Source organism: Diabrotica undecimpunctata, chromosome 1 (genome assembly GCF_040954645.1).
Source record: "Diabrotica undecimpunctata isolate CICGRU chromosome 1, icDiaUnde3, whole genome shotgun sequence".
Lineage (NCBI taxonomy): Eukaryota > Metazoa > Arthropoda > Insecta > Coleoptera > Chrysomelidae > Diabrotica > Diabrotica undecimpunctata.
Window position 1 is genome coordinate 82,628,280 of NC_092803.1, and position 15,248 is coordinate 82,643,527.

The window sequence follows — 15,248 nt, forward strand, 5'->3', positions numbered from 1 at the left end:
CATATTAGTGTCACAGAGTTAGTTGCCATACTCCTCCAAAACCGATTCGCCGATTTTAATAAAATTTTATATTTATATTCGGTAGGTATGTGAATCAGTCGTAATCTATTTTATACCCCTAAGGGGTAAGGTTGGTCCATCGTACGATTTTTTTTTTAAATTTTTTTAACAAAATTTTTTATTTTTATTTTTTCTCATATGGAATTAAACAATACAAACGACCCTTAATTTTTACCCTTTGCCACACTCCTTCAAAACGGCTTGGCCGATTTTTATGAAATTTGATATGTATATTGGGTTGAATATATTATTCTGAATTTTCTTTCAGGAAAGTTTTTTCATTCAAAGCAGTTGTCAATCAAATTGATATAGTCAACTTTCCTGCAGAGTTTTTGAATTCATTGAAATTGCCTGGTCTCCCAACGAACAATATAGAATTAAAAGTAGGATCAGTTGTCATTATGTCTTGATCCCGCGTATAATGATGATTTCAACGAACGTATCATTTGATTTTATACGTTTACAATGACTTGTGCTTTTGGTTTCTGCAATGACAATAAACAAAACTCGCCAACCATAGTAACTTTGCGGGATTAATTTAGAGCTTCTACGTTTATTGGGCAATTATTCGGCAATAATTCGCGTGTTGGAAAACCGTCACCTTTTTATATTCATTTAACGCAAAATGGTAAAGATATTTTTATCAGAAATTATTAAATTGATTTAACTTTTTCATTCATAATATGTTTAAGTGTTTTTTTTTGGTTTTATTTTTTGTTAATTTTTTAGACACTGACAATGTCAAACCAAAAATTGTATGTGATTCATCATGGTAATTGTATTAACGGCCCGTAGAAATAAGCGATTCCATCGCAACCTTAAATTACGTATTTTGTACACATATAAAGTATATTAAAGAAAATTACGTACAATAATAGTTCATAATGCATTGACATTGTAACTAACCGAAAATAAGATACCAATTGCTGAAACCATATACTGATAATTATGTTAAAAATAAAGGTCGAGAGGAATTCTTAAAAAGTTTCACAAATAGCAGAGTAGTGCAGAAATCTTAGAGTTTAAATCGCTAACCAAACTTTAAAAATGCCGAAAGAATTGAGAAAAAAAAACAGTGTCGTCTTTTATTAACCCTCACTCTTTTTGAGTCTATCAAAATTCACGTCCTTCCAGGCCTATCCGCCATACAACTATATAATTTTATTAATTATGTTGTAACTACAAAACGCATTATATAAGGTACAATATCGTTAGTCGAAGTGCATGTTGTACAAGGTTGGTACACATAATTTAATTACGCCCTGCTCTTAGAAGATACGAAGTCTAGGTGTAAAATCCCGCCTCCCGCAGCAAACTTGTTTCCTTTGGAAACACCAACAATACCGTCCCACGTAAACCCCACACAAACGCTTCTGTTAAATCTACATTTACCTAGATGTAGCTTACTTTCAGCTTGTCCCAAATCTAACTTGCATAAATAAATACGGAAGTATTAAATAAATACAAACTCCACATAAATAAATACGGAAGTACTAAAATTATTGTGTAAATATCTATCGGTGTAAATCTTATGCATTAAAATCTTTCATTTTCATTAAAACCATCACAATTTAATCCCAAATTACAGTAATACAAGAATGGATTGGATAAGCACAAGAAATTAAAGTGCTAATAATACAAAAAAATACATTTAATAAAGGAACAGCTATGTCGTAGCAGGGACAACACAATACGATTAACGATTAGACAACTAAGACGCTATCTACGTTTTCTCCATGTTTTTCTTCAAAATTGAAATTTTTACACTGAAGAAAGATATTATAGATAAATTAAAAGCTGAGTAGGCGGCGTAACAAAGATCTAGATATTAACAAGAATAAAAAATATGATTTTGAAAACCATTAAATGGCATATTATGGCATATCATATAAAGCGAACGTTATTTTCTTTTTAATGGGCTATCTTCGCTACGGAGATTGGCTACTATCATGGCAATACTGATTCTGGGGGCGGCTGCTCGGAATGGTTAAATAGAACTGCAAGCGAACCATTTCCTGATGTTTCTCATCCAAGATATTCTTCTCGTTCCTCTGCTGTGCTTATCTCCAACGTTTATCTGCATAATAAGTGGTAACAGTTGATATTTGTCACCTTCTTCTTCTTATTGCACCGTCTTCTATCGAAGATTGGCGATCCAAATTGCAGTTGTAGCTTTGGAAACTGATGCATAAAAGATTTATGCTGATAAGTGGTTAAACCTTATCTTCAGGTCTTTCAGCCACGAGTTCTGGTGTCTTCCAACAGATCTTTTGCCTTGTACTTTACCCTCCAATATGATTTGGAGTAATTCATGTCATTCACCTCTTAATACAGACTCAAGTAAGTGATGAATTCGACCGTTACTTGATGGAAATTCATTTTATATAACAATAAAACACTGAAAACTTTGTTTTCAAAACTTCCACTAAATTTATTATAATATTTTATCACTACAGTTGATTCAACAGAGTGCCTTTCTCAAGTGAGATGTTGCTCGAGATGAAAAAGAAAGAATTTTAATTACCACATAAAACAACCCTCGCAATGGGAACAAATTTTTAAATACTAATAGGGAGATGAAATTAAGTAATAAGGATTCAATACAGGCAGTCGAAGGCAGTCGATATTCAACGTTCAAAAGAGTATGTTTTGGAATAATTAAAACGAATTTAAGACAAAATTGACGTGTCGGTCATATAAGTTTATAAGAATAAACATTTTTTAGTACCTAATTTAGTAATCTGCAGTAAATACACGCAACTGTCACTTATTTGTTTGTTTAGTTGTATGTATATATATATATATATATATACATATATATATATATATATATATATATATATAATATATATATATATATATATATATATATATATATATATATATATATATATATATATATATATACAGGGTGGTCCTTAAGTAATTGTACAAACGAAAACCGTAAATTCCACACTTTGAATTATTACGATTTTAGTCAAATTGCTTTAATAAAATATTGATATTAAGAAAGATACAGGGTGTTAAAGTGTAAATTTAATATTCTATTTTTCGCTATAACTTTCATGTTTGTAAAGATTTATGCATAAAAATTTACAACTGGGTACTTTTAAATATGAGAAATTATAATTTAATGCACACTTTGATATAGCTGATAGAGCCCGCCTCATATGCCACATATGTGGCATAAATTTACACTTAACTTTTTTGCTCTTAGAGTTACCTGTATTTGTGACAAAAAATATTAAAGATACATTATTTTAACAAAAAAAGGTATACTTCTTAATAACTTGAAAACTTAACAGTTTTCGTGATAATCGCATTTTACAAATCAACTGCATAATTATGATTTAAGGCAATTACTCCAGGCAACGAAGGTAAAATAGACAAAAACATTAATAAATCTAAATTTTTTTATAAAATACCTTTAACTAAAGTTAATAGTTAACGAAATATTAAATAAAATAAATATATCAGCAGGATAAGTAGTAATAGGATTTGACAAAAACAGAATAATGGGATTTTACATCAAACATTTTACGTTTTATGTTAAATTAAAGTCATAATCAAAACATTTTGTTTACAAACCAAATTAAGAAATAGTTAAACTAAATAACATAACTTTTTGTCAAAGTAAGTGTTCGATATGTCCACCATTTTCTTTATTTCATTTGTCAATATATTACATAAAAGATCGTCTCATTAAATAGCATCATTGGTTCTAAAGAAACTGCTGCAGTATTTATTTCTTCCCATAGTTGGTTGCGAATGTTTATGGGATTCTTATAGACACGTTGTTTTAATACGCCCCATACACCAAAATCAAACGGATTAAATTCTGGGTTACGTGGTGGCTATAATGTATAATGGATGAATATATTCTTTTGGATACATATCCAAATCTTATGGTATATTATGGAACTACATCTTATTTGTCGCAGAGGTTAAATAATGTATTAAACTGTGATGTTTCTGATTCATTGGTTACTTATATAAACACGAAATAACCTATCGATGACATTACTTATTTATATGATTACGTTACAGCTTACGAGTAACTATAATTACATCTCGAACAAATGGTCTATTATGATTAACTAACGAACTAATATTATGCTGAACTAAATTAATTGTGTGTTTACTATATTTATAACAATATCGGTTATTAGGCCAACGATGATGTTTTTGTAAAAAAAATTCTGAGGTTAGCTTGGTAGCAAAAGTATTATGAAACAAGACACATATGTGTTATTCAACACCTAGGCTTTAGTTTCTAATTTTCCTAATAAAAATAGGTAAACAATGTACGTAATGAATAATAAGTATTCTTTTGGGATTTTTTTATAAATTAAATAAATATATCAATATCTCACAACATTGCCAAGGAATATGACTGCCACGATCAATCCAACGTTCAGAACAGTTATATTTAAGTATGTTCTCACTGCCTTCTCTCTAGAATATGGTGGTGTACCATCTTACATAAACCACATATTTTGGGTTTTCAGCATTTTACAATAGGGAAAAAGTAATACAACGCCAGTAGGTATAGAATCTTAAGAAGCGGTAGAAAAGGGAAATTGTAAACATGATGACGGCCAACGTCTGAATACGGACACGGCACCTAAAGAAGAAGATGAAGAGTATTTTCTTCAATAAGAAATTTAGCAGCCATAACAAAAATTTTCTAATACATATTTTATTATCATCTTTGAGTTGTTGTAAAAAGAATAAACTGTGAAATATGCTTATCTACAGGTATTCAGTGCTTTACCGCACAAATATTACAACTTAGAATTATTATGCAGCTGACTTATAAAATGCGAATATCTCGAAAACGGTTAAATTTTGAGGTTACTAACAAGTACACCTTTTCCTTGTAAAAATAATGTATCTTTAATATTTTTTAACAAAAATAGAGCTAACTTAAAGAGCAAAAAGTTAAGTGCAAATCTATGCCACACATGTGGCATATGTGGCGCCCTCTATCAGTTACACTAAAGTTTGTGTAAAATTAAAATTTATCCTGCTTTAAAGCATCCAATTATAAATTATTATCCAAAAATATTTACAAAAGTAAAAGTTATAGCGAAAAATAGAATTTTAAATTTCCAACTTTAACACCCTGTATCTTTCTTAATATCAACATTTTATTAAAGCAAGTTGGCTTAAATCGTGATATTTTAAAGTGTAGAATTTATGGTTTTCGTTTGTACAATTACTTAAGGAATACCCTATGTATATATATACAGGGTGGTCCTTAAGTAATTGTACAAAAAGAAACAGTAGATTCTACACTTTAAAATATTACGATTAAAGCCAAATTGCTTTGATAAAATGTTGATATTAAGAAAGAAAGTGCAAAATTTAAATTTTATTTTTCGCTATAACTTTCATGTTTGTAAACATTTATGTATAAAAATTTACAACTGAGTACTTTTAAATATGAGAAATTATAATTTGATGCACACTTTGATGTATCTTATAGAGGGCGCCACTTATGCCACATATGTGGTATAAATTTGCACTTAACTTTTTTGCTCTTTAAGTTACCTGTATTTGGGATAAAAAATATTAAAGATAAATTATTTTAACAAAAAAAAGGTATACCTGTTAATAACTTTAAAACTCAACAGTTTTCGAGATAATCGCATTTTAAAAATCAGCTGCATAATTCTGATCTAAGGCAATTACTCCAGGCAACGAAGAAAAAATAGACAAAAACATTAATACTTCTGAATTTTGGTATAAAATACCTTTAACTAAAGTTAACAGTTCACGAAATATTAAATAAAATAAATATATCAGCAGAATAATTAATAATAGGATTTGACAAAATAACAGAATAATAGGATTTTACATCAAACATTTTACGTTTTATGTAAAATAAAGTCATAATCAAAACATTTTGTTTACAAACCAAATTAAGAAATAGTTAAACTAAATAACATAACTTTTTATCAAAGTAAGTGTTCGATATGTTCACCATTTTCTTTAATTCATTTGTCAATATATTCCATAAAAGATCATCTGATATTAAATAGCATAATTGGTTCTAAAGAAACTGCTGCAGTATTTATTTCTTCCCATAGTTGGTTGCGAATGTTTTTGGGATTCTTATAGACACGTTGTTTTAACGCGATCCATACACCAAAATCAAGCGGATTAAATTCGGGGCTACGTGGTGGCTATAATGTATAATGGATGAATATATCGATGAGATTACTTATTTATATGATTACGTTACAGCTTACGAGTAACTATAATTACATCTCGAACAAATGGACTATTATGATTTACTAAAGAACTAATGTTATGCTGAACTAAATTGCCTGTGTGTTTACTATATTTATAACAATATCTTTTATTAGGACAACAATCATGTTTTTGTAAAAATGCTAAGTCTTTCAGGTTAGATTTGTTGCAAAAGTATTATGAAACAGGACACATATGTGTTATTCAATACCTGTGCTCTAGTTTCTATTTGTCCTAATAAAAATGAGTAAAAAATTTACGTAATGAACAATAAGTATTCTTTTTGGATTTTTTATGAATTAAATAATTATATCAATATCTCACCACATTGCCAAGGAATATGACTACCACGACCAATCCAACGTTCAGAAAAGTTGTTTTTAAGTATGTTCTAACAGCCTTCTCTCTAGAATGTGGTTGTGTACCATCTTGCATAAACCACATATTTTGGGTTTTTAGCATTTTACAATAGAGAATAAGTAATACAACGCCATTATAGAAACTTAAGAAGCGATAGCAAAGGGAAATTGAAAACATGATGACGGCCAACGTCTGAGTATGGACACGGCACCTAAAGAAGAAGATGAAATATCTTTTCTCCAATAAGACATTTAGCACATATAACAAAGCATTTTGTGATGTTACATTATCATCTTTGAGTTGTTTTAATTAGAATAAACTATGAATTATGCTTATCTACAGGTATTTAGTGCTTTACCGCACAAATATCAAATTAAGAATTATTGTGCAGCTGACTTATAAAATGCATTTATCTCGAAAACGGTTAAATTTTCGGGTTACTAACAAGTATACCTTTTCTTTGTAAAAATAATGTATCTTTAATGTTTTTTAACACAAATAGAGCTAACTTAAAGAACAAAAAAGTTAAGCGTAAATTTATGCCACACATGTAGCATATGTGGCGGCCTCTATTAGTTACATTAAAGTAAGTATAAAATTATAATTTATCCTACTCAAAAGCATCCAACTGTAAATTTTTGTCCGAAAATATTTACAAACGTAAAAGTTATAGCGAAAAATAAAATTTTAAATTTCCACTTTAACACCCTGTATCTTTCTTAATATCAACATTTTATTAAAGCAAGTTGGCTTAAATCGTAATATTTTAAAGTGCAGAATCTACGGTTTCTGTTTGTACAATTACTTAAGGACCACCCTGTATATATATATATATATATATATATATATATATATATATATATATATATATATATACAGGGTGGTCCTAAACTAATTTTTCGAAACCAAATTCAGATTTTTGCTTTAATCTGTGCCTTCTAAGAATTGCAAGGCAAAACAGACGTCGATAAAGATGTTATTAGAGACATGGGGAATCTAAAATTGCATTCCACAACATATCTCCTCAACTAAGCAAAGATCCTTAGCGAATTGGTTTCTAGTACTCATAAAGAGTATACCGGAATAAAAGGAAAAAGACAGTTAAGATTTGATTTCACGTATAGTGCGTCTGTATATCACTGTATATGTTTCCGTATATATATATATATATATATATATATATATATATATATATATATATATATATATATATATATATATATATACATATATATTATATATACATATATATATATATATATATATATATATATATATATATATATATATATATATACACTGCTCGTCACGAAAAAGAGGCCACCTAAATTTTTGCCATCTTTTAATTTTTACGAATCATACCACAAAGTGATTGTCATTAGATGTTTGTGTAATGTTTAAGAATATGTTCTAAAGCAGTATGCAATCATTTTTTAAATAACAAATGTCAAAAAATAACTTCTTCCAAAATAATGATTTTATTGAAAAATAAAAAAAAATTAACATTACATTATGTACATTTTTTCTGACAATGACACTTAAGTCGTAATTATTAATACTGTTTATACCCACCTCTATTGTGAATTACACTTCCCATTCAATTTGGCATTGAATTGATCAAATTCTCGATGTCGTTTTAAGGAAAAGCTTCCCATTCTTCCATGAGCGCCAACCGAAGCTGCTCACGATTTATTGGAGCAGGTATTCGGTTTCTTACCCTTCGTTTGAGTTTGAGTCTTACCCAAACATGTTGAATCTGGTTCAAATCTGGACTTTGAACCGGCCAGTTCATTTTTGGTCACATTGACAGTTTCCAGATATTGCGTTACCATTCTGGCTACGTGTGGCCGCGCGTTGTCTTGCATAAAAATAAAGTTTTCGCCGACAAACCCAGCAAAAGGCATTACATGCTCGTCTAGAATTTCGTTAATGTATCGGTGTGCATTCAACGCTCCTCTATTAATAAATACGAGATCAGTACGGCCCTCGAATGAAATGCCTGCCCAAAACATGACCGAACCTCCTCCAAAAGCAACACGTACTCGTCGAACACAAGCCGCATATCGTTCCCCACGTCTTCTGTATGTTTTGATGTGACCATCTGAGCCATAAAGAACCATTCTGGACTCATCACTAAACAAAACATTTTTCCAATCTTCTATCGTCCAATGCTTGTGGTCTCTAGCAAACTGTAGTCAGCGTTGTCGATGTGCTGCTGTTAACAAAGGTCATGTTGCTGGACAGCGATCCTTTAGATCAAATTCCCTCAACTTTCTTCTCACGGTAGAAGTGCTTAAAGTCCACCCGTGAGCATTTTGAAAACGGTTTTGGATTGATCTAGCCGTAAAGAACGGATTTTGCAAAGAAGTGGGTTGTAAAGAACGGTCTTCTCTGGCCGTCGTGATTCTTCTCGGGTCTGATCCTGGTCTTCGTTCGTGAGATTCAGTCTCTACGAATCGTTGTTAAATTTTTTGGACCATACAACGACTGACTCCTAGCTGTCCGGCCACTTCTCTTTGACTTATTTCATTACCAATCAAAGTAACAATTTGAATAGATCTAGCAAATTTCTCAGCCAAAGTTTTTAATTTAAAAATTGCACAAGTTTATTCTTCTAACAACTGTACACTAGTGAAAGGTTTTTGAAAAAAAGAATAGGCTTATTTCAAGAAAAATAAGGTACAAACAACAGGTGCATTATCCGAAGTCGTAAAACTGATATCAATTCTGCAAATTTGTTACTCTTAATTGACCTGTCGGCTGCGTTTGTCGGTGTCTAAAAGACGCTAAAAGTGTTTCTGCATTATGGGAATTTAGTTACAATACAATAAATTGTATAAATTTAAAGTTATTGAAAAATTCTTACAAAATTCTAGGTGACGCGTACTTTTTCGTGACGCGCAGTGTATATATTATTTTCTTATTTAAGATTGTATTATTTTGATTTGAATCAAATAAACCATAGTTAACGTTTGATAAACCCTCATTTGACTAACTTTTAGATTAAATCCACTTATATGATACGTTTTGTGATATTTTTTCTAAACTTGTCACTAAATTTTTAATAATTTACAATTAAAACTTCTTACCCTGAACCTGCGAAAAACTTTACGTCCTTGAGTTAAAGCTTTCCAAAACTACTTTGGTATACACTAATTTGTTTTATGTTTGTTCGCAGGGGCCGTGCTGTACGTCGAATTGTCAAGTGAAATTCGGAGACAAATGCAGAGATGACAATGGCTGTAGAGACGAGAGTTTCTGTAACGGTAGAGATCCTCAGTGTCCCCCGTCGATCAATAAACCAAACAAAACCATCTGCAACAAGGAGTTCGTCTGTTTCATGGGGGTAAGTTGGCGTGAAGTTGTTGTTAATACCTCTTACGAGTTTCTCTTTCGGGTTAAATGTTGCAGCAAACATAAGTTTCTGCCTGGTGAAGGGAGGGGATGCCGTATAGAGAATTGTATCGAGATCCCACGTGGAGTTGAATCCATTAAACTTGGCTGCAGGATCTATATCTTGAGCGATTGTTAACTTAAAAGTTATGGTCTAACTTCCAATAGTTACAGGACGGTGCACAAATCTAATAATATTTTTCTTATCATTCATGGTCGCGTAGAAAATTAGATCTTAAAAAAAGTGGATACCTAATATTACAGTTATACTAGATAAGAATGCATAGTTTCATTTCGTGATCTAACTATGTTTTTTAAGTGACTGTAAATCATCGTATATCGTGTGTACCTTAACTGATGGTTTTTCCTTATTTCTCTATAGATAAAGATGTACTATATTCGTCACGTTTCGTAGTAAATAATCAGCAGTGCGGAAAATAAAATATTATCGCCAAACATGCAAATAATATCCAAAGAGGAATAATTAAGAAAATTATTAAAAACTGAACAGTGTAATACTGAATAGGCTAGAAGCTAAACAATACATCGGATACTACAATGTTACGTAATATGTGAGCGCTCGGAAAATATGGAAATATTAACCAATAAGGACGAGTCAGCAAGGTCTTATCAAAGTCAACTATGGAAAATAAGTTATTAAAATTACAACTTTGCTCTAATATTAATGGTTATTAAAGAAATAAATAGAACACAACACTGTTAATAGTGAACTTTAATGAAACTGCTAACCTTATTTTTAAGTTACCTTATTTGTTGTTTTTTTTGTATATATATATATATATATATATATATATATATATATATATATATATATATATATATATATATACCGGTTGTGCCAAAAGTAGCGGGTTGGTCGAATATTCCGCGAAATTTGCATCGGATCGAAAAACATACAAAAAGTGTCCAATAGGTAGTCCAATAATTTTCAAAAATCTTTCGAATAACACCAAACACCATATGGTGGTGAGGCTGGGAAAACTTAAAAATATTTAATGAAATATTTAATAAAAAACCTTATTTTTTATTGCAAATTCGAATTTACGTAAAAAATAAACAAGTTTTATCTGAATTTTTTTCCACTCGCCAATGATGGCGTCAGTACAGTATCAGAAGTCTGGAAACTAATTTCTATGATACTTATTACAGGTTTTAATAAAACATCTCAAAACACGTATTTTTTAATTCTTTAATATAATATCAAGAACCATCTAATACAATAATATTAAACCAGAACAGAAAGTTACATTAATAATATTTTTAAAATTAAGAAGATTCAATACTTTGACTTCAATTCGACTATTAACTTTCGTATTTACGCAAATATTTCTCGTATATTTGTTATCGTTTAACAGTCGGTTATAATTCGATTCCTTAAGTCATCAACATTTTCGATGCAAATGGAATGAACTAAGGACATAAAAAAACCTCAAATGTGGGCCTGATTAGACCATCATACATGAATAGTGTTGTCTGAGCTATCGAGGAATTTCTTTAAAAGAATGGATAACTCTTCCTGTAGGAAACAAAGGTAAGATTAGACTTTTAGTAATTTTGGGAGGATATATGGACCGATTAAATAGTCATCAATTACTACAAGTCATATATTTTCCAAAAAAAAACTGATGAAAAAGAAGCTGAAAATAAGCATCATAGGTTCCATGTGGATTTTTATTACTTAATAACTGATTATTATGGAAATTTCATATACAATATCGTCCAAAAATTACGCCGTAAGTAAACAAAATGCCATTTTAAAAATTATGAATTTGATCCATTTGATGAATAATCCATTGCCAATCAAGTAGGCGCGAAAAAAAGTCTCTGAGTATTAGAGCTTGCACACGTTGCATATATATGAAACGGATACAATTACTGTTTTTTAATTTATAATAATATAAGCCACTTAAAACAAGTTGCTTATATTCAATATGCTGGCAATTTATTTACTATTTGTTTCAGATGGCTCCGCAATAAACTCGAGAACTGCAAGCGATCTTATAAGAATTGTAAAAGATAGCAAAAATCGTGCAACCTCTATTTATTTAACAGATTTGTAGAAACTGACTTCATTTACGGCAAAATGTAAAAATTTCATACGAACGCTTTGCCTTTAAAACAGGTTTCGATTTTTGTCGATAGGACACTCTATGCTAATAAAAATGCTAGTAATCATTTTTATTCAAAATTATCTCAGCTATATATCTTGTTTAAAACATTTTTTTCCTAAGGTGTACAGATTCTTGGTAAATCGATGCTTTTTGTTTCCCCACCTCCATACGAGCGAAGGTTTTAGGGGGAAGCCCGGGGTATGAGTGAAAAACTTCTTTTCATATTTTTGGGGTCCCAAAATTGACATTCTTAGCAAAATTCAGTTTGTTCGTATGATTTTTAAAGGTTTAGTGGTATTTTCTTCTCTGACGACTGGAGTAATACCTCAAAAATGAGTTTAAAATGGATTAAAGACCATGGCATACCACTTCTGTAATGGGTTTCTAACAGTACCGACTAATCCCCAATAGAAACTTGATGTGCCTATCCGTTACGAATGTTGACGGGCATCATGGCAATCTTTATTTTATTTTTAGCCTCAATTAAGTTGTCGTTTCATTGGTCTTTCGTCATCCTATTGGGAACCGCCTATTGTCGTCTTTACTACTCCGTTTCTTGTTATTCTCCTCAAAATATCCTTCCATTCTACTCTTCTATTTCTTACCCAGTGCTTAATGTTCCCCACCTTGCATCTACGTTGTATATCTGTACTTCTAGCTCTGTCCCATAGAAGTCATGTCATCATGTTTTCATTTCTGCTGTTTCTAACATCCTTTTTGTCTCTTTGTGTCAGGTCGTTCTTTCGAGTTTGTCATTATTATTCTACTCATAGGTGTCGGTCTAGGCTACTGTGATTGTCCCGGTTTGGGTCCCATACATTTGACTGGTTCTGGGATCTGAATGCTAGAGGGTTTGAATTTTGTCTAAATTGTTTGAAGTTTGGCTGCCGGAGTGGCTGTTGGAACTGAGATTGGAACTGGTTTTGTGAATAGAATTGCCTAAACGGTTGCTGTCATTGCGGATTTGCAAAATTTGGCTGTTGATAGAATGGTGTTTGGATGGGTACTTGATGAGTACTTGATTTCGTTCCTTCCTTATGTTGTGTATTAAGTTATCTGATTTTTTTGAAGATATCGTACATTATTTTCTTCTTGCACATATTGAATTGATGTTGCTAAACTTCCTGGTTTCATTGCTCTATTAACGGAACCCATTGGTTCTCGTATCCCTGCTAGGAATGTTGTGAGAATATTGACGGAAAAATTCTTACTTGCTCATTTTTATACCAGCATTCACTGTATGCAATTCTATATAGTTGTTAATAAAGCTTAAAAGTCCTATTATTTTTTCTTAAAAATGCATGATAGATTCTGTTGAGCCTTGTCTCAAATTTACTAGGTCCCTTGTAAGCGAGTTTTCATCTCGCGGATCTACAAAATTTTGAATTAATGCATTTTTTATTTCATCCCAAGTTTCACATCCATATACAGATATTACTTCTTTTGCTCTACCTGTTAATTTACTTATAATACCGTGAAGCAAAAATTTATTTTGTGTATTAGCTGCATTAAGTCTATCATAATAATGGTTTAGAAGTAATGTCGAAACTTTAATAAATTTATGTAGTTCATTTCCGTCAAAATTTGGAAGAATGTATAAATTTTATACGTCAAATTGTGGAACTTCCATATTTTCAAAATTATCTATATTTATAGGCATATTCTTAAATTATTTTCAAAATTATCTATATTTATAGGCGATACTCTTAAAATATTTAATCTTTTTATTAAATCTATCTCTTCGCAGTTATTTAATTTTTTGTTTAAATTAGCTTATAAATCTAACTTAAAGTCATCTAAGGACTCAAAGGACTCTGACATAAAATCTTTTTTAATAAATATATATTTATCTTCTTAATTATAAGTAATAAAATTCACTTACAAGACAAAGATGATGATGATGTGCATCATTTCGATCTTGAAGACTTCTAATTTCCCCGGGTGAACTCTCTGCAGGCGGCTCTTGGAATAGTGGACAAATACTTAAAAGTGACGAGGATCTTTAAAGACTCTTCCACTTCCTTACTGACTCTGCGAAAATTATAAAGAAATACATGGAAGATGTCATAAACTTCTGCGATATATGCCAAGAAAATAAATATGACAGACTTAGTCCCAAGCCAAAATTTATGGTTACACCAACTCCCACTTAACCACTAGAAATAGTTCACATCGATTTATTTCAGGCCAATGGACAGAAGTTTCTAACAATAATAGACTTCTTCTTCTTAGGTTGCCTGTCCATTCCGAACGTTGACGATCATTCTGGCTATGATGACTTTGTTGGTTTCTATACGGAATAGATGTGTTAAGATCTTTCTATACCATGCTCTCAGGTTAGCAAGCCAGGATATCCTTCTTTGTCCTGGGGCCCTGTTTTCTTTAATTTAACCTTGCAAAATGCGTTAAAGTAGGTCATATCTGCCTTGATTTCTCATTATAGGTCCCCAGTACTGCAGCTTACGGCCCTTTACGATATTGACTAAATCCGCGGTTGTGTTCATCCTCCGCAGTAGTTCTTCATCGGTGACTTTGTCTGCCCATGGTATCTTCAGTATCTTTCTATATAACCATAGCTCAAAAGCCTGAGGTCTTGATAGAGTTTTCGCCTTTAATGTCTACGTTTCTACTCCGTACAAAAGCACTGAGTACACGTAACATTTAAGGAGCCTGATTTTTGTTTCTAAGTTGAGGTCATGGCTCTTGAACACAGAGCTCATAGTCAAGAATACACTTTTTGCCTTTCCGATGCGACATTTAATTTTCTGCGTATTGTTCCACGACTCATTGATTATAGGTCCCAAGTAGTTGTACTGTGATACACGTTCAATTCTCATTTGGTTCACATACAGATTTGCTCCAGTTATGTTTTCCTTGCTGATGATCAGTAGCTTGGTTTTGCTGGTGTTTATATCCAGTCCATTATATTCTACTTGTTTCCGTTATTTTGTTCATTAAGTTTTGCAGCCCTTCTATGGTATTGGAAAACACTATTGTATCATCTACATACTGCAGGTTATTGAGCCTCTTTGAAAATGTGCTCCTCCG

General features: G+C 31.3%; 1 protein-coding gene across 1 annotated transcript in view; it reads left to right on the forward strand.

Moving 5' to 3' along the window:
* Window positions 1-15,248, forward strand: part of LOC140450847 (disintegrin and metalloproteinase domain-containing protein 10-like) — a 942,961-nt gene that overhangs the window by 902,437 nt on the left and 25,276 nt on the right. The window contains exon 11 of the mRNA XM_072544529.1: window positions 9,854-10,021. Within this exon, the coding sequence (XP_072400630.1) occupies window positions 9,854-10,021 (168 nt within the window). The remainder of the gene's footprint in view (window positions 1-9,853; window positions 10,022-15,248) is intronic.